A 19,000-nucleotide genomic window follows, 5' to 3' on the forward strand; every position below is an offset into this window, starting at 1 on the left:
AACTGAAGACTTGGCCCAACCTCTCTTTATATTCCTTGGAGATGCTGGCCTGCCCGGCTGCTACTGTGGTATCTGAGCATGTTTTCAGTTCCGCTGGGGCAATCATCACTGATAGGCGCACACGCCTCTCCACGGAAAATGCAGAGAGACGTACTGATTAAATTCAACAAGGACTGGATATCTCCACAGTTTGTAATCCCTCCAGATGACAGCAAGCCAACCTAAATTCACCAAAAATGCATATTCTTGCTACTGCTGTTAACGTCACCCCCTTCCCATAAAAACCAGATTCCTTCCTTCGTCAAACATGACTCAGCCCATAGGGCTAATTTTTTCAAACCCTATGCACATTGTGCAGTGGACAAACCAGGACACTATTCCTACTCCAGCCTAACTGCTATTTGTGATTTGAGGCCTTTGTGATGGTGGCTTCCTGCGTCAACCATGACTCAGCCCATAGGGCTAATTTTTACAAACCCTATGCACATTGTGCAGTGGACAAATCTGGAATGTACAGGGGTCCTACCAAACTAATATTTGTCATTGGAGGCCCTTGTCACAGGTTGTGTCACCATTGAGACTGAGATATTCAATAGAAATGTACTGTCAGTCACCCTATTTGGCAAAAAATATGCCTAGCTTGTACCTCATTGTGACTGAGATAGAGGATACATATTCAATAGAAATTTACACTGACTGTTGATGACCGACTGATGGCCCTCTGAAAACTTGAATTGAGGGCCACAACTTCTACAGTACTCCATCGTAGATAATGTTTGACAAGGGAAGCCCTTGTCAAGGAATCTCCCTGCACCTATGACACAGCCCCCAGGAGTAATTTTTGGAAATACGATGCACATTCTGCACTTGACCAAGTAGTACAGTATCAAGAAGTCTTCTCTACCTATATAATCTTGGGAATATTGACAATCAAAATCTCTGAGCCATTTGGAGAAGCTTCTCCAATCCATCCTGGAGGGGGGGCACCATATATCCTTTGTCCATTGACTTGCACAAGTGATATATTTGAGCTCGTCATCCAGTTGTCTACTGCAGCTTTATTTTTCCAGTTCACTGAGTTCAGCCATACCAGAGGATCGCAGGCCGCACTCACTTCTACCTTCTAGTACTCCATATCTCGTTGCCTTTTTCTCTATAGTCTCTGCCCTTAAATGAGTTAAATAATAGAGTGAGGGCCCTACAATATGAATAAGTGAGGGCACTCTCAAATGTACACAAGAGGGACCTCCAAAAATCTCTAGAGGAGGGCACTTCAAAATGTATGTTACAGGGACACACGAGGGTTCTCACAAAACTCAGCTTTCCTGCCTACTGCAGAGCCTCTGAACATTTGAATATACAGTGCCTACAAGTAGTATTCAACCCCCTGCAGATTTAGCTGGTTGACACATGCGGAATTAACTTAGCATTGTGACATTTGTACTGTAGATCAGCCTGGAAGTGGGAAATGCACTGCAGCAAATTTTTTTGTTTTGTTTTGTTTTGTTTTTAAAACGTTAAAAGTTAATTCAGAGTGTCATTTATTATTCAACCCCTCAAACCACAAGAATTCTGTTTGGTCCCCCTAAAGTATTAAGAAGTAGATCAGGCACCAAGAATAATGTGCTTCACATGTGTGGATTAAAGATCTCTTTTGCCAGCCTTTTCTGACTATTTAAGACCCTCCCCAAACTTGTGAACAGCACTCAGACATGGTCAACATGGGAAAGACAAAGGAGCATTCCAAGGCCATCAGAGACAAGATCGTGGAGGGTCACAAGGCTGGCAAGGGGTACAAAACCCTTTCCAAGGAGTTGGGCCTACTTGTCTCCACTGTTGGGAGCATCATCCGTAAGTGGAAGGCTTATGGAACTACTGTTAGCCTTCCACGGCCTGGACAGCCTTTGAAAGTGTCCTCCCGTGCCGAGGCCAGGCTTGTCCGAAGAGTCAAGGCTAACCCAAGGACAACAAGGAAGGAGCTCCGGGAAGATCTCATGGCAGTGGGGACATTGGTTTCAGTCAATACCATAAGTAACGTACTCCACCGCAATGGTCTCCGTTCCAGACTGTAGTGCCGGCGTCCCTGCCCTCTGCTAGGCAGGGACGCTGTTCCCCTCACCGCTCTGCTCCGTGCCCGGCGTCCCTCTCCCGCTCTGCTGGCAGCGCGCGCTCCTTCCCGGCTACTGTGCTTAGGGCGCGCGCACGCGCCCTCCCTCCCTCTTAAAGGGGCCGCGCGCGCCGTCCTAAGGAGTCCCCGGCCAATGGCCGGAGGACTTTACCATATATAAGGCACCTCCTCCAAAATGGAGGTGCCCGAGCAATGTTGTTGCACCGTTCTACTCTGCTTCAGCCCTCAGGTCCCGTTGCCAGTTACCTGCCAGATTCCTGCCAGCTTGCTGTCCTAATCCTGCCTGATTTCCTGTTACCTGCCTGCCTGCCTGAGGTCCGACGGTCTGCCTTACAACTCCGGTCAGTCTGTCTAAGGACCAACTTGCCCGCTCACCTGGGAGCGCACATCAGCTACCTGCCTGCTTGCCTGAGGTCCGACGGTCTGCCTTACAACTCCGGTCAGTCTGTCTATGGACCAGCTTGCCCGCTCACCTGGGAGCGCTTCTCCGCTACCTGCCTGCTTGCCTGCCCGGAGGCTCCGCTGTCACGTGCTGTGACCACCAGCTATTCCAGACTCTTGCCCGCTCACCTGGGAGCGCTTCTCCGCTACCTGCCTGCTTGCCTGCCCGGAGGCTCCGCTGTCACGTGCTGTGACCACCAGTTATTCCAGACTCTTGCCCGCTCACCTGGGAGCGCTTCTCCGCTACCTGCCTGCTTGCCTACCTGGAGGCTCCGCCGTCACGTGCTGTGACCACCTGCTATTCCAGAGACTCTCGCTTGCTCACCTGGGAGCACACATCCTCCATCTGCCTTGCTAGCCTACCTGGAGGTTCAGCCATCACAGGTCGTACCTACCCTTTACCTAGAGACTGCCCCGGTCACTTGCCGTGACCTCCAGCCCGTTCTTCCAGAGACTGCCCCGGTCACTTGCCGTGACCTCCAGCCCGTTCTTCCAGAGACTGCCCTGATCACTTGCCGTGACCTCCTGCCCGTACACCCAGAGACTGTCCCGGTCACCTGCTGTGACTGCCTGCCTGGTCGCCACCCGCTCCCTTACAAGGACCGCTCCCTTGTATAGTAGCCCAGAGGTTCCGCCTCCCAGACCCGTTACAGTTTGCTCGGGCCATGGAACCCGGTGGCACCCAAGCTCCCTCGCTCTCGGACCTGTGTCATGAACTGTCCCGTCAAAGGTCCCAACAGGAGTCCATCCTGGGTCACCTGCGGAATGTCAATACTCGCCTGGACACTCTGACTGCTCCACCAACAACCTCCGCCAGTGCCATGTCTCGCAATCCGGCAGCTCCGCTGTCCACTAACACCATGATATCCTACTCCGGACCTCGGCTTTCTGCACCTCCTCGCTTCGGAGGCGACTCAGCCCAGGCTCGGGGCTTCATAAATCAGTGCACCCTGCACTTTGAACTATTGTCCCACCAGTTTAACTCCGACCGAGCCAAAATTGCATTCATCATGTCCCATCTCACCGGGGAGGCCCTGGCCTGGCTAAATCCTCTATGGGAGAGAGGAGACCCCCTGGTGTCCAACTTGCCTGCTTTTCTCACGGCTTTCCGGAAAGTCTTCGACGAACCCGGACGGAAGACCTCATCCGCATCATCGTTGCTACGCCTCCGTCAGGAAAGTCTCACCGTGGGCCAATATGCCATACGGTTCCGTACCCTTGCCTCGGAGCTGGCCTGGGATAACGACGCTCTGGTTTCCGTCTTCTGGGAGGGTCTGTCCGGCCGTATTAAAGATGAACTTGCCGGTCGGGACATTCCTACCACTCTCGATGACTTAATAACTCTTGCCACCCGGATTGACCTACGGTTCCAGGAGCGTGCCAGAGAGGTCACCCGTGAGAGGAGGTTACCACGTCTAGCTCCTACTTTTCAGAAACCCGTCACTCCTTCTGTCTCTAACCAGGTACACCCTCCTGAGCCTATGCAGGTCGACCAGACCAAGATGGTCAAGACCCGTCAGGACTTACGCCGTGCCGAGGGGACCTGCTTCTACTGTGGCAGTAAGGAGCACCGGATCCGTGCCTGCCCGGAGAGGTCGGGAAACGCCTGTGTCTAGGTTCGCTCAGAGAGGTCCACCTAGACAAGAATAAATCCTCTCCATCCCTGCTGTTGTCAGTTTCAATCGTCTACGGGGAGAACCGTTATTTCGAACTAGCCCAACTGTACTCTGGAGCAGCCGGGAATCTTATTTCACAGTCCCTGGTAGAGAAATACCGCATCCCCACCAAACCTCTGGCTGTACCCTTGTCTGTTGCTGCCGTGGATGGGGGGCTCTTACCACACCCCATCCAACTCATCACCGAATCCATTACTCTGCAGGTGGGAATGCTGCATTCTGAAAGTATCTCCTTCCATGTTCTGCCAGGACTCTCTCACGCCCTCTTGCTAGGCCTACCTTGGCTCCAGAAACATGCACCCTTTCTTGACTGGCAGACCGGAGAAGTCCTTCACTGGGGACAGGGCTGCCATAAGACCTGTCTGGTTCCCGTTCATCCCGTCCGTCCTTCTCCTACCCCAGCTAATCTACCTGGACTTCCGATTCCTTATTGGTCTTATGCTGATGTCTTTAATAAAAAGGAGGCAGAGACACTACCCCCTCATAGACCATACGACTGCCCTATTGACCTGTTACCTGGTACTTCTCCTCCCCGTGGGCGTATTTATCCATTATCCGCTGCTGAGACCCGATCGATGTCCGAATATATTGAGGAGAATCTGGCCAGGGGATTCATCCGGAAATCTACCTCCCCGGCGGGAGCAGGCTTCTTTTTCGTCAAAAAGAAGGACGGCTCTCTCCGTCCCTGTATAGACTATAGAGGCCTTAACCAGATCACGGTGAAGAATAAGTACCCCCTTCCGCTCATTCCGGAGTTATTTGATCGTCTGAGGGGGGCTAGAATCTTCACCAAACTGGACCTCCGTGGGGCGTACAACCTGGTTCGTATCCGTCAGGGGGATGAATGGAAGACGGCATTCAACACCCGGGACGGCCACTATGAATATCTGGTAATGCCCTTTGGCCTCTGTAACGCTCCTGCCGTCTTTCAAGAGTTGGTCAATGACATCTTCCGGGACCTTCTCTACTCCTGCGTAGTGGTGTACCTGGACGACATCTTGGTCTTCTCTCCGGATCTCCAGACTCACCGGAGGGATGTTCGTCAGGTCCTGCTCAGGCTCAGGCAGAACCATCTCTACGCTAAATATGAGAAGTGCCTCTTTGAGCAGACCTCGCTTCCGTTTCTGGGCTACATTATCTCTCAGACCGGCCTACAAATGGATCCTGAGAAACTGTCTGCCATCGAGAAATGGCCCCGACCAGAGTGGTTGAAGGCTATTCAACGGTTCCTGGGCTTCGCCAACTATTACCGCCTCTTCATCCCGCACTTCTCTTCCCGGACTGCCCCAATTTCCGCGCTCACCCGTAAGGGTACTAATCCCAAAGAGTGGCCGCCCGAAGCAGAGGAGGCCTTTCTTTCCCTAAAACAGGCCTTCTCTTCCGCCCCGGTGCTGCATCGCCCGGACGGCAACAAGCAGTTCTTCCTGGAAGTTGACGCCTCCTCCTCTGGAGCCGGAGCGGTACTTACTCAAAAATCATCTTCCGGGAGAATGGTAACTTGTGGCTTCTTCTCCAAACTCTTCTCCTCTTCTGAGCGCAACTATTCCATAGGAGACCGAGAGTTATTGGCCATCAAGCTGGCGTTGGAGGAGTGGCGTTACCTACTCGAGGGGGCTCTTCATCCGGTAATAATTTACACTGACCACAAGAACTTGGCTTACCTCCAGCATGCCCAGAGACTTAACCCGCGCCAAGCCCGGTGGTCCTTGTTTTTTGCTCGCTTTGATTTTGTTCTTCATTTTCGCCCGGCAGACAAAAACGTCAAAGCAGACGCCTTGTCCCGATCCTTTCTGGTGTCCGATCTCGAGGAAGAACCTAAACATATCATCGATCCCGCCAGAGTAATGCAGGTGGCTCCCGTGAGTCTAAATCGTCTCCCTCCCGGTAAGATGTTTGTTTCAGTACCTGATCGGGAGAAGATCCTACACTGGGGCCATTCGTCTAAACTAGCTGGCCACGCCGGTCAGAAAAAGACCCTCCAGCTTATTGCCCGGCACTATTGGTGGCCTACCCTGCACAAGGACATAATAGACTTTGTTTCTGCCTGTGTGTCCTGCGCCCGCAACAAAGTCCCGAGACATCTGCCAGCCGGACGCCTCCTTCCACTTCCTGTACCTGCTGCCCCCTGGCAGCATATAGCAATGGACTTTATAACTGATCTCCCCGTCTCTGCCGGTTGTACGGTCATTTGGGTGGTCGCTGACCGCTTTTCCAAGATGGCTCACTTTATTCCCCTGCCAGGCCTTCCGTCTGCACCCGAGCTGGCTAAAGACTTTATCCGCCACATCTTCCGTCTTCATGGCCTGCCCCTCCACATCGTGTCGGATCGTGGGGTACAGTTCACCTCACGTTTCTGGAGAGCCACTTGTAAACTACTAGACGTCACCCTGGACTTCTCTTCCGCTTACCACCCACAGTCCAATGGTCAAGTGGAGCGGATCAATCAGAACCTGACCAGTTACCTCCGGCACTTCGTTAATGCCCACCATTCTGACTGGGTGGATCTCCTACCATGGGCCGAGTTCTCTTATAATAATCACGAGAGCGAATCCTCCTCCAAATCCCCGTTTTTTGTAGTCTTTGGTCAGCATCCTCGGATTCCTTTTCCTGTCTCCACCTCTGTGGACAACCCGGCTGCGGAATCTCTCGTTAGCAAATTTTCCTCCATATGGGAGAGTACCCGGTCCGCACTCCTTCTGTCATCCGAGCGTATGAAAAGACACGCTGACAAAAAACGCCTGGATCCTCCACAATTTCGTCCAGGAGATAAAGTCTGGCTCTCATCTAAATATGTTCGACTCAAGATACCTTCTTACAAGTTAGGGCCTCGGTTCATCGGTCCTCTGGAGGTCATCAGTCAGATCAACCCGGTGGCCTATAAATTGAAACTCCCGGCCAACTTACGGATCCCTAACTCCTTCCATGTATCTCTCCTCAAACCCGTGGTGCTTAACTCTTTTTCCAAGTCTACAGGTACGCCTCCTGCTCCGGTTTCTGCTGAGGACGAGTTTGAGGTAGAGAACATTCTTGCCACCAAAAGGGTAAGAGGAAAGACCTTTTTTCTGGTAGATTGGAAGGGGTTTGGTCCTGAGGAGAGAACGTGGGAGCCCCGGGAGAACATCCATGCCCCTCTCATCCTAGCTAAATTTCTATCTGGCCTAAAAAAGGGGGGGCCTAAAGGGGGGGGTACTGTAGTGCCGGCGTCCCTGCCCTCTGCTAGGCAGGGACGCTGTTCCCCTCACCGCTCTGCTCCGTGCCCGGCGTCCCTCTCCCGCTCTGCTGGCAGCGCGCGCTCCTTCCCGGCCACTGTGCTTAGGGCGCGCGCACGCGCCCTCCCTCCCTCTTAAAGGGGCCGCGCGCGCCGTCCTAAGGAGTCCCCGGCCAACGGCCGGAGGACTTTACCATATATAAGGCACCTCCTCCAAAATGGAGGTGCCCGAGCAATGTTGTTGCACCGTTCTACTCTGCTTCAGCCCTCAGGTCCCGTTGCCAGTTACCTGCCAGATTCCTGCCAGCTTGCTGTCCTAATCCTGCCTGATTTCCTGTTACCTGCCTGCCTGCCTGAGGTCCGACGGTCTGCCTTACAACTCCGGTCAGTCTGTCTAAGGACCAACTTGCCCGCTCACCTGGGAGCGCACATCAGCTACCTGCCTGCTTGCCTGAGGTCCGACGGTCTGCCTTACAACTCCGGTCAGTCTGTCTATGGACCAGCTTGCCCGCTCACCTGGGAGCGCTTCTCCGCTACCTGCCTGCTTGCCTGCCCGGAGGCTCCGCTGTCACGTGCTGTGACCACCAGCTATTCCAGACTCTTGCCCGCTCACCTGGGAGCGCTTCTCCGCTACCTGCCTGCTTGCCTGCCCGGAGGCTCCGCTGTCACGTGCTGTGACCACCAGTTATTCCAGACTCTTGCCCGCTCACCTGGGAGCGCTTCTCCGCTACCTGCCTGCTTGCCTACCTGGAGGCTCCGCCGTCACGTGCTGTGACCACCTGCTATTCCAGAGACTCTCGCTTGCTCACCTGGGAGCACACATCCTCCATCTGCCTTGCTAGCCTACCTGGAGGTTCAGCCATCACAGGTCGTACCTACCCTTTACCTAGAGACTGCCCCGGTCACTTGCCGTGACCTCCAGCCCGTTCTTCCAGAGACTGCCCCGGTCACTTGCCGTGACCTCCAGCCCGTTCTTCCAGAGACTGCCCTGATCACTTGCCGTGACCTCCTGCCCGTACACCCAGAGACTGTCCCGGTCACCTGCTGTGACTGCCTGCCTTACAAGGACCGCTCCCTTGTATAGTAGCCCAGAGGTTCCGCCTCCCAGACCCGTTACACAGACGAGCCCGTAAGGTACCTTTACTTTCAAAGCGTCATGTCAAGGCTCGTCTACAGTTTGCTCATGATCACTTGGAGGACTCTGAGACAGACTGGTTCAAGGTTCTATGGTCTGATGAGACCAAGATCGAGATCTTTGGTGCCAACCACACACGTGACGTTTGGAGACTGGATGGCACTGCATACGACCCCAAGAATACCATCCCTAGAGTCAAGCATGGTGGTGGCAGCATCATGCTGTGGGGCTGTTTCTCTGCCAAGGGGCCTGGCCATCTGGTCCGCATCCATGGGAAGATGGATAGCACGGCCTACCTGGAGATTTTGGCCAAGAACCTCCGCTCCTCCATCAAGGATCTTAAGATGGGTCGTAATTTCATCTTCCAACAAGACAACGACCCAAAGCACACAGCCAAGAAAACCAAGGCCTGGTTCAAGAGGGAAAAAGTCAAGGTGTTGGAGTGGCCTAGTCAGTCTCCTGACCTTAACCCAATTGAAAACTTGTGGAAGGAGCTCAAGAATAAAGTCCACATGAGACACCCAAAGAACCTAGATAACTTGGAGAAGATCTGCATGGAGGAGTGGGCCAAGATAACTCCACAGACCTGTGCCGGCCTGATCAGGTCTTATAAAAGATGATTATTAGCTGTAATTGCAAACAAGGGTTATTCCACAAAATATTAAACATAGGGGTTGTATAATAATTGACCCACACTTTTATGTTTAAAATTTAATAAAATTCAACTGAGCAACATAACTTTTTGGTTTGTAAGATTTATGCTTCTGTTCATAAAACCTACTCTCGTTTGCAGTTTGAAGGCTCTAACTTATTTGCATCTTATCAAACCAGCTAAATCTGCAGGGGGTTGAATACTACTTGTAGGCACTGTAGGGCCGCAGTATCACATGGTGGTGGAGTAGGAGGAAGAGGGTCAACCCAACGCTAAAATGGGCACATTGTAAACTGCTATTGAATATGTATTCCACTATCTGACTGTCAATGATGGAGGGACCACCCAAATGTTTAAGTAACAGCTGTCCCTCCAAAACGCATGTTACAGAGCCACCTGAGGCCTCTCAGGTCAAAGATCAACATACCTACTAGTATGTTCTAGCTGTGCTTGTAAAGTGCTGGGGAATAGAGAACTAAAAATGATGTATGACAGAGGGACCTACAAAATGTATAAGTCAGAGCCCTCCCAATTGTAAAAGGCGAAAAAAAGCCACAACAGTATGTGTGAACAAACACTGAAAGGGATATTTTTTTGGTTTCTCTGGTTTATTTAGCCTTATATACAAGTGATTGTGCAGGAAAAACTGTTTCTTAACCTTTTTGGCCTGTTAAATGCAATTTAGGTTAGGTTTGGAAGTTGTTCTTGTGTGTCTGTGAGAGTGGCGTAATAATGCAACAAACTTATTCCCAGAAACCATATGTGAGTCAGAAATGCATGCAGGCACATTCTCCAGGCTCTTCTATTCTGTTTCATCACTTCCCCATCGATTTCAGCCTTTTCCTAAGGGCCCCAGGCCCCTTAGTAGGGTCCAGCTGAAAATTACTCGCATTTCTCATTGACTTACATTGTAATAATCGCGTATTCGTTCCGAATACCGAGTATAAAGTACTCGTTACGAGTATAGCGATTACGAATATAACGGTACTCGCTCATCACTACTGATCATAGATATGACTTCTCCATCTGTCTGTGACTTGTACAATATTTGTTTCAGGGTGAAGATCTGACCCATATTAATACTACAGAGACATATGTGAGGGGTGATGAGCGGTGTAAAGAGGAGATTCCTACAGATAACCGTCCAGGTGAGTAGTAACCACTAAATGCAGAGAAGTCACAGATTCTTCTCAGTCGCAGGCTGTGGCTGGTTTACCGGTCATGTAGTCCAGCTGTATCACAATCGTGTGATCACCATTTTGCATCTAGACCAAAACATTGTCCTTCACCAAAAACTGTTCAAATGACTTTGGGCATTGAAATCCCTTTTTCAATAGAACTTACAACCTGGAAGATCCACCTACCAACTTAAATTAGAAGATCCTGGTTCTTACCTGCCCAAATCTGTAAACTACCAATCCAAATGACAGCATATGTAGAAAGTGCTGACAAGTTAGAAAATCACAAGTTAGAAAAATATTATGATGGGCCTGTGAGAGAAAGCAGAGGGTAATGATGCTGTTGGCTTCTTAGAATCCTGATATCTTATTGGATGAATATACCTTTTATGATCGGCAACATTAAACGTGCAGTGAGGGCCAAGTGTGAATTTCTGTATAATAACAGCAGAGTTTCCCTTTACCCTGACTTTTCAATTTCTTTTTAAACCAAATAACTTCAAATAGATAAAGTATACAAAAAAACATTACACCTGTGCCATGATATATCTCTAATATGTGAGTGGCTGATGGATGGCTGTAAAAAAATTTATTCATGCCTGTAGGAGATATGTTGGCATGACTCGAGCCCTGGTTTCATGGATTCACTCCACGTCATAAATTATATTATCAATTCTAAAGAATTTAGATACAATTTATCCTGAAATGGGGAGCACTAATACTTTCTCTAAATTTAAGGCACCTCAGCTCTGCACTATTATAAAAAGTTCTCATTAAATGTATATTTCTTCTTGAAACTCATTTGACAGAAAATATTGGCCCTTACTATATTTTAAATTGCCAGGAGCTACCAAGAAGCATACTCTAATTATCCCAGAGAGGCTTCTCCACTAGTTACTTTTACTTTTTTTTATCTTTTCATTAGATGTGTTATTGTCTATAGTCAAAGTTTTGCCCATCACCCTTTAACCCCTCTACATGGATCTGTACATACACAAAGACCCCTAGACTTGCACTTGATGTTGCCTGCTGTTCTGTGGTGTGTGATGACAAGAAGAATAGTCAGGTTGCCGGATCAGAACCATGAGGGCAGAGAAAATATAAAATCAGAAGACACAATAGTAGTCAGAAAACTGGCTGGGATCACAAGAAGAAACTAAGAAGAAAATACACAACACGGGAGCTGAACACAGAAGACTTAACCAGCGGAGAACAAGGCTGTATCAGGCAGCTTCTGGCATTATGCATGAGCTTTAGTAGGGTGTGGTGCTTTCTATTTGGTAGGGAGCATATTAGACTTTGGAAGAGCGGATTTTGCTGGATTGGTTTATGGAAGCCATGTTGCTTTTCAAGAGTTTTTGAGCCACTAATGATGTGGAAACCTCTGTTTTTCCATTGGCAGATGATGGACCTGAGTGGAGTCTTGTTTTTTTATGAGATGAGTAGAAATTTTTATTGGTATCATTTTCGCATTTTCATATTTGGGAGGCAGAATCAACAAACAGTTGAACATCAAGCTCTACTGGTTCATGCTATGAGGTTTTCTATTAGACTGTGAACTGTCATTGTCTTGGTGAATAATTCAATATTTTTACATAACTTGCCATTTGTACCAACAGTTTAAGTAGAGATGTTCAAAAATATAAATTTCAAGAATATTTTATTCAAATATAATATTTTTTTTTACTTAGATGACTGTACTAGGAGATCAGAGGGACGGCTGACATCTTCAATTTTCAAATCAGATGAGGTTGAGTTCTCACAGGATACAATTGAAGGGAATGCTATTACTCCAAATATACCATCATCCCTTCACAGCAAAGATGTGTCATCTGATCCTTTGAAACAGGTCCTATCTTCTGATTCATTACCGACTACTAAGGAAAATAAAAGTCACAAAATAAGCATTAAAAAACTAACTGCTCCTAAAGCTAAGAAGCCATTTGCACGGTCAGAATATGGAAATAGTTTTCCCCTCAAAAAGTTTTTTCTTAAACATCAAAAAATTGACACAGCAAAGAATAGATTTTCTTGTTTCAAGTGTGTGAAATGTTTTAACAAGAAAGCAAATCTTCTTAGTCACCAAAGAACTCACACAGGGGAGAAGCCTTTTTCATGTTCAGAATGTGGGAAATGTTTTAACCGGAAAGCGAATCTTGATAGACATCAGAGAACTCACACAGGAAAGATGCCTTTTTCATGTTCAGAATGTGGGAAATGTTTTAACCAGAAATCAGATCTTGTTAAACATCAGAGAACTCACACAGGGGAGAAACCTTTTTCCTGTTCAGAATGTGGGAAATGTTTTAACCAGAAATCAGATCTTGTTAAACATCAGAGAACTCACACAGCGGAGAAGCCTTTTTCATGTTCAGAATGTGGGAAATGTTTCACAGGGAAATCAAATCTTGTTAAGCACCAGAGAACTCACACAGGAGAAAAGCCTTTTTCATGTTCAGAGTGTGCAAAATGTTTTACATGGAAATCAGATCTTGTTAAACATCAGAGAATTCACACAGGGGAGAAACCTTTTTCATGTTCAGAATGTGGAAAATCTTTTAACCGGAAAGCGCATCTTTATAGACATCAGAGAACTCACACAGGAAAGATGCCTTTTTCATGTTCAGAATGTGGGAAATGTTTTAACCAGAAATCAGATCTTGTTACACATCAGAGAACTCACGCAGGGGAGAAGCCTTTTTCATGTTCTGAATGTGGAAAATGTTTTAACCGGAAAGTGAATCTTGATAGACATCAGAGAACTCACACAGGAAAGATGCCTTTTTCATGTTCAGAATGTGGGAAATGTTTTAACCAGAAATCAGATCTTGTTACACATCAGAGAACTCACACAGGGGAGAAGCCTTTTTCATGTTCAGAATGTCGGAAATGTTTTAGCCAGAAATCAAATCTTCTTAGTCACCAGAGAACTCACACAGGGGAGAAGCCTTTTTCCTGTTCAGAATGTGTGAATTTTTTTAACCGGAAAGCGCATCTTGATAGACATCAAAGAATTCACATAGGGGAGAGGCCTTTTTTATATCCTTAATGTGGAAAATGTTTTACTTGAAAAGACACACTTTTAGCAAGAATAAATCTTGCTATAGACTGGAGGTAGCTTCCAGTGACCGAGAACAGTGACACCGTGTCCTTCCTGATCAGTGAGAGAACTGCTCTCTCCTCAAGCCCCACACTTTTCTAACTGATTGGTGCAGAGGAGGAGAGGAAGGTACCGGGACCTGTACAGAGGCTTCATGTCCTGACTGAGTAGCTGAAGAACCTAGCTCATGGACCTTTCAGATCATGTAACACTGTTTTACATATTTTTAAAAGTTGTCAGGTTCCGTTATGAACTGAGCCATTTCTTAATGAGTTTGACCTCCTAAATTCAAATTGGACAATGAGTTTCCCTTTTACTGCTACATATAATTAATGATAAAAGTTTCAGTACTTTGAAACATTATTATTTTTGTAAATATACAGATGCAGAATATTTTGTTATGCCAATTTTCTGATATTTATTTAGAGAAAACTTAGAAACAATTCAAATAACTAAAACCTGTCTAAACCCTATTGCGAATTTTGAACAGTTATAGAAATTGCATTGCACCATAAAATTAATCCTCATTCAGTGACAACTGTTTTTTGCTTGTTTCTTGTACTCCTGTATCGGATCATCTCTTAAAATTATGGAACAGTAATCTGCAAGCATTGATGAAGTTCATTTTCCTTGATATCTTTTCTACATAGCTGCAATATCTTGGTTACATCTCTCATCATCCTCGTCTCTCACAGTTTGGTGTAAGAAAATTCTAGAATGTAAGAAATTAATCATTAAGGACATGTTACAGCCAAGATCCTTATGTTTTGAGGAGAAATAACACCAACTCTTCATAGTTACTGTATCTGCTCGAGTTTGCCAAAAGTTAGTTACCACAAATGCAAATGTCAACCATACAGACTTTTTGTTGGCCTGGAACAAATGAAGAAACTCCTCATCTTGAAGAAGCTTACGAATCTGTATTCCAATAAAGAATCCTTCTTTTATTTGCTTCACTTAACCTTTGAAAGTTATCAATCAGATGCATGAATGCTTTTACATTTTTATCCATAGCCTTTACAAAGTTCTTCATTAGGCCCAACTTGATAAGATTTTGTTACCACCATTGCCTAGGTGGGTCCTCAACTTCTTGATGCAGGACAGTTTATTCCCTTGCTGAAGTGAATGTCGGAGAGGCCAGTCACTTTTTTTGTACAATATTCCCTTGCACGACTATCCCACTCACACAGAAAGCAGCAGTACTTTTGTGCAACAACTCTAACGACATATGTGAATAAGCAGATGTAGGAGCTCCTGCCGAGAATCTAGCCATTTATCCATACAGGACCTGACGACCATTTTGAAAATCGTCATACATCTACCAGTTAACCTTCTGAGTGTGGAGGTACTTTGCTCCAGGAGAAAAAAATGTCCAGGAAAAGCCACATAAAGACTGCGGGAGAAGCAGGCTTTCAGCTCCAAGATGACACCATGGTCGTCACGCTGGAGACAGATTGAGCAGGGGAGACGAGGAGGAGGGAAGTGGTATATTTCCCTATTTACTCCACATGAATAATTATCAGAAATTATTATACTAATATGTGACAGAAGATATTCTTATAATAGTTACAACTGTCACATTCATGATTATCCACAGTGTCTAAACTGTATAATTAATTATATTCAACTGAATTAGAATGTAGCGGTGACCCACAATGATTTCTTATAATTATTCATGTGGAGTAAATAGGGAAATATACATCCTAAAAGGGACAGCACAATATAATTCCCCACCTCCAACTTTGAGGGACATGGGTGGTGGATCTGTATAATTTATTTGGCTGTGACATACAATACAGGACTTATAGGGTCAGAGTTTACAAATTAATATCGACCCCATATGCATCCACTTGGATGTATGTAAGAATTTGATTTTACAATTAAATACCAGTATTTTAATTGAATCAATATTAAAAGTTATATTTTATATCTATTCACACTCTCTTCCCCCTTTCCCCCTCCTTATGATTTATGATCTATTTTGGTGATGTTCACCAGTGTGGATATTGTCCAATAAATCGGACTTTACTGAGTTTAACTGACTCTAATTTAAATAATTGTCTGCACATTATATTAACATGTTTACATAAAAAGAGAACACAATTGTGTGAAACTGCAACTGAAAAAGTTCTATCTTTAGCTAAGGACTGTGAAGACCTGGGGTCTTCCGTTGGCATAATACTATTCAGACAACACAGTGAGGGTAAAGCAGTGTGGCAATATTTCATTGGATCACCAAACGGACATTAAACAGAACAGTCCCAGCAAATACCCAAGAGGGTACAACATTGCACAGTCTTGTCCTTCCACTGACTTGCCAGGGATAGAACTGCGATTTTGGGACTTCCAGGGCCAAATACCTCAGCCAGTGGCCCCCGCTTTTGGTGGGCGCCCACAGAGAGGAGGTAGCAGCAAGCTTAGGAAGCTGACAGTCCATAAAGGTACAAGGCCAGGAGACCCAAGGGTCCCACCCTGGCCTCTCCGAGAGTTTCCATGAGTTCTAGGCGACCAGTGGGTGCCACCTGGCAACCCCAAACAACATATCCATGGGGCCAGGTGACTTCATCGTCCCAGCCTGGTCTACCCAAATGTATCCATGGTTTCTCTGATGGTCAATGGAGCAGATCCATATCCTTCCAGTCAGGGCCGTACATCCTTAGGCCGGAATCATGTAGAATTCAAATCTGTGTCTCTCTGGATTGAGCTATGCTACCAAGCTGATGCCCTGAAGACAGATTTTCAATTCTCACTGCTACAGAGGCATATGTCCCTTAAATAGTTACAGTTGTCCTTTCACGTACGCATCCACAGGTCAAGGATTAGGGAAGTTAGTATTCCACAGGGTTCATGTCTCATTGTTTGAGCATTTAATCAATTTATATAGTTGATATAGCAGGGGGGCTCTTGTAAATCAACATCTTGATGGCTTTAGTACAATATGCAATTAGCATAGTAACAAACATCATTGTTTAAAAACCAAGAGATATCAACATTCAGCTTTATACAAATAATCGTATGTCCTTCTTGACCAGCCACAAAAATACACGTACAGTACAGACCAAAAGTTTGGACACACCTTCTCATTTAAAGATTTTTCTGTATTTTCATGACTATAAAAATTGTACATTCACACTGAAGGCATCAAAACTATGAATTAGCACATGTGGAATTATATACTTAACAAAAAAGTGTGAAACCACTGAAAATATGTCTTATATTCTAGGTTCTTCAAAGTAGCCACCTTTTGCTTTGATGACTGCTTTGCACACTCTTGCTATTCTCTTGATGAGCTTCAAGAGGTAGTCACCGGAAATGGTCTTCCAACAATCTTGAAGGAGTTCTCATAGATGCTTAGCACTTGTTGGCCCTTTTGCCTTCACTCTGCGGTCCAGCTCACCCCAAACTATCTCGATTGGGTTCAGGTCTGGTGACTGTGGAGGCCAGGTCATCTGGTGTAGCACCCCATCACTCTCCCTCTTGGTCAAATAGCCCTTACACAGCCTGGAGGTGTGTTTGGGGTCATTGTCCTGTTGAAAAATAAATGATGGTCCAGCTAAACGCAAACCGGATGGAATAGCATGCCACTGCAAGATGCTGTGGTAGCCATGCTGGTTCAGTATGCCTTCAATTTTGAATAAATCCCCAACAGTGTCACCAGCAAAGCACCCCCACACCATCACACCTCCTCCGCCATGCAGCTATTTTACCATGAAGTCCTGCTGCACAAAGTCTCCTCTTAACAGTTGTTGTAGAGATGTGTCTGCTGCTAGAACTCTGTGTGGCATTGACCTGGTCTCTAATCTGAGCTGCTGTTAACCTGCAATTTCTGAGGCTGGTGACTCGGATAAACTTATCCTCAGAAGCAGAAGTGACTCTTGGTCTTCCTTTCCTGGGGAGGTCCTCATGTGAGCCAGTTTCTTTGTAGCGCTTGATGGTTTTTGCAACTGCAAATAATATAATGAATAAATCGAAAAAACTGCAACGAGACAGGGATGATTATCGTATTATAAAAAAGAAAGAAACACAAAGTGTACCCTGAGTGATCGAACAAAATCTAAAATTTCTCTACCTATACAACTAAAGAACAAGGCTAATGAATGTATTGATACAAATAAAAAAAAATATTGAAAAAAATGAAAATAATAAGATCCAACCGAAGATAACAAATAACAAAATAATTGAGAAAGTCCTACCAAATAGAATTGAACCTTTATCAATTGCAACAGTTGAATCTACAAAAAGTACTGTGAGCAGGAGAACAAATTTGACAAACACTCCTCCTATACAAAATTCAAATACAATACTTCCATCTTCTGAATGGAAAACCTCTACCTTCATTTTGGTTCTTAATGCAAAACAAACATGTAGACAGCATTAGGCTAAATGAAGAAAGGGAAAGTGCTTGTGTAAGTAAAACTAAAACTGAGACAACTAGGGGCAATAAATTTAATAAAAGTCTAATTCCACCTAATGAAATTGAATCTCTTGCTCTAATCGAATTCTCAGATCCCATTTCTACTCCACTACTGGACCTCTCAATATATGACACTACATCAGATATTGTTTCCTCTACTAAAAAAAAACAAGCAATACTGTTATAGTGGACATTACCACAACTGGTACTAAAAGTCTGGTACCTTTTTTACCCCGGGCTGTGTCTCCCAAGAAAGGGCAATTAACCAATACTTCTCCCCCAAACCAGGGGAAAGAAAAAACCTACTAGAGGAACGTGAGAAGGAAGAAAAGAGGGAAAATAAACCTACCCCAAGCCCCAAACAATAATACTCACAAATATTTTTAATCTGTCGGACTACCTTTTATCAAATGATGAGAAATGAATGTTATCAAAAGGACTTTCCTTTTGTCCCACAAACAAACCCAAAGACTTTGATCTTTTTTTCTTCAGGTATTTACGAGGAAAAAGACTGATTCAAAAAACATTTTACAATAAAGTGAGAGAACAGCCTGTTTTATCTTCATCACAAACTGATTTACAATTTCATGTGAATGTAAAAACAAAATCCCATTTTTATCCGATAGAGAGTAAGTGACATCACATTAGCACCTTCCATGATATAGTTCTTGATAAATTAAAATAACTTACAATTAAAGGAAGCCCACCACAAAAAATAAAAATAATCTTTCAATATCTGAGAAAAAAAGCCCTACAATCCTTATGTAATAATGACAACTTAGTCATTAGAGCTGCTGATAAAGGTGGGATATAGTAATACAAAACTGCACAGATTATTGCAGAGAAGCATACAGGATAATATCAGACGTGGAATACTATCAGACAATTCCTTCAGACCCTTTACCTAAAGTGATGCCAATAAACAATAGTTTGTTCAACAGAGCAATGGAGGAAAATATATTAAATCTAAAAGAAAAAAGGTTTCTCTTAATCAAAAATCCCACTACTCCCTTCTTTTATCACCTTCCAAAAATCCATAATAGTCTTGCCAATCCCCCTGGAAGACCT

The 19,000-nt window shown here is 45.5% G+C and overlaps 1 protein-coding gene across 1 annotated transcript in view; it reads left to right on the forward strand.

Annotated features, from left to right (window-relative positions):
• LOC141242780 (uncharacterized) overlaps positions 1-19,000 on the forward strand; it is a 74,964-nt gene that overhangs the window by 14,402 nt on the left and 41,562 nt on the right. Inside the window, exons 6-7 of the mRNA XM_073668864.1 lie at positions 10,298-10,388; positions 12,110-13,458. Of these exons, the coding sequence (XP_073524965.1) occupies positions 10,298-10,388; positions 12,110-13,458 (1,440 nt within the window). The remainder of the gene's footprint in view (positions 1-10,297; positions 10,389-12,109; positions 13,459-19,000) is intronic.

This window comes from Phyllobates terribilis, unplaced genomic scaffold, assembly GCF_046119375.1.
Source record: "Phyllobates terribilis strain yellow unplaced genomic scaffold, ASM4611937v1 Scaffold_1059__1_contigs__length_443036, whole genome shotgun sequence".
Lineage (NCBI taxonomy): Eukaryota > Metazoa > Chordata > Amphibia > Anura > Dendrobatidae > Phyllobates > Phyllobates terribilis.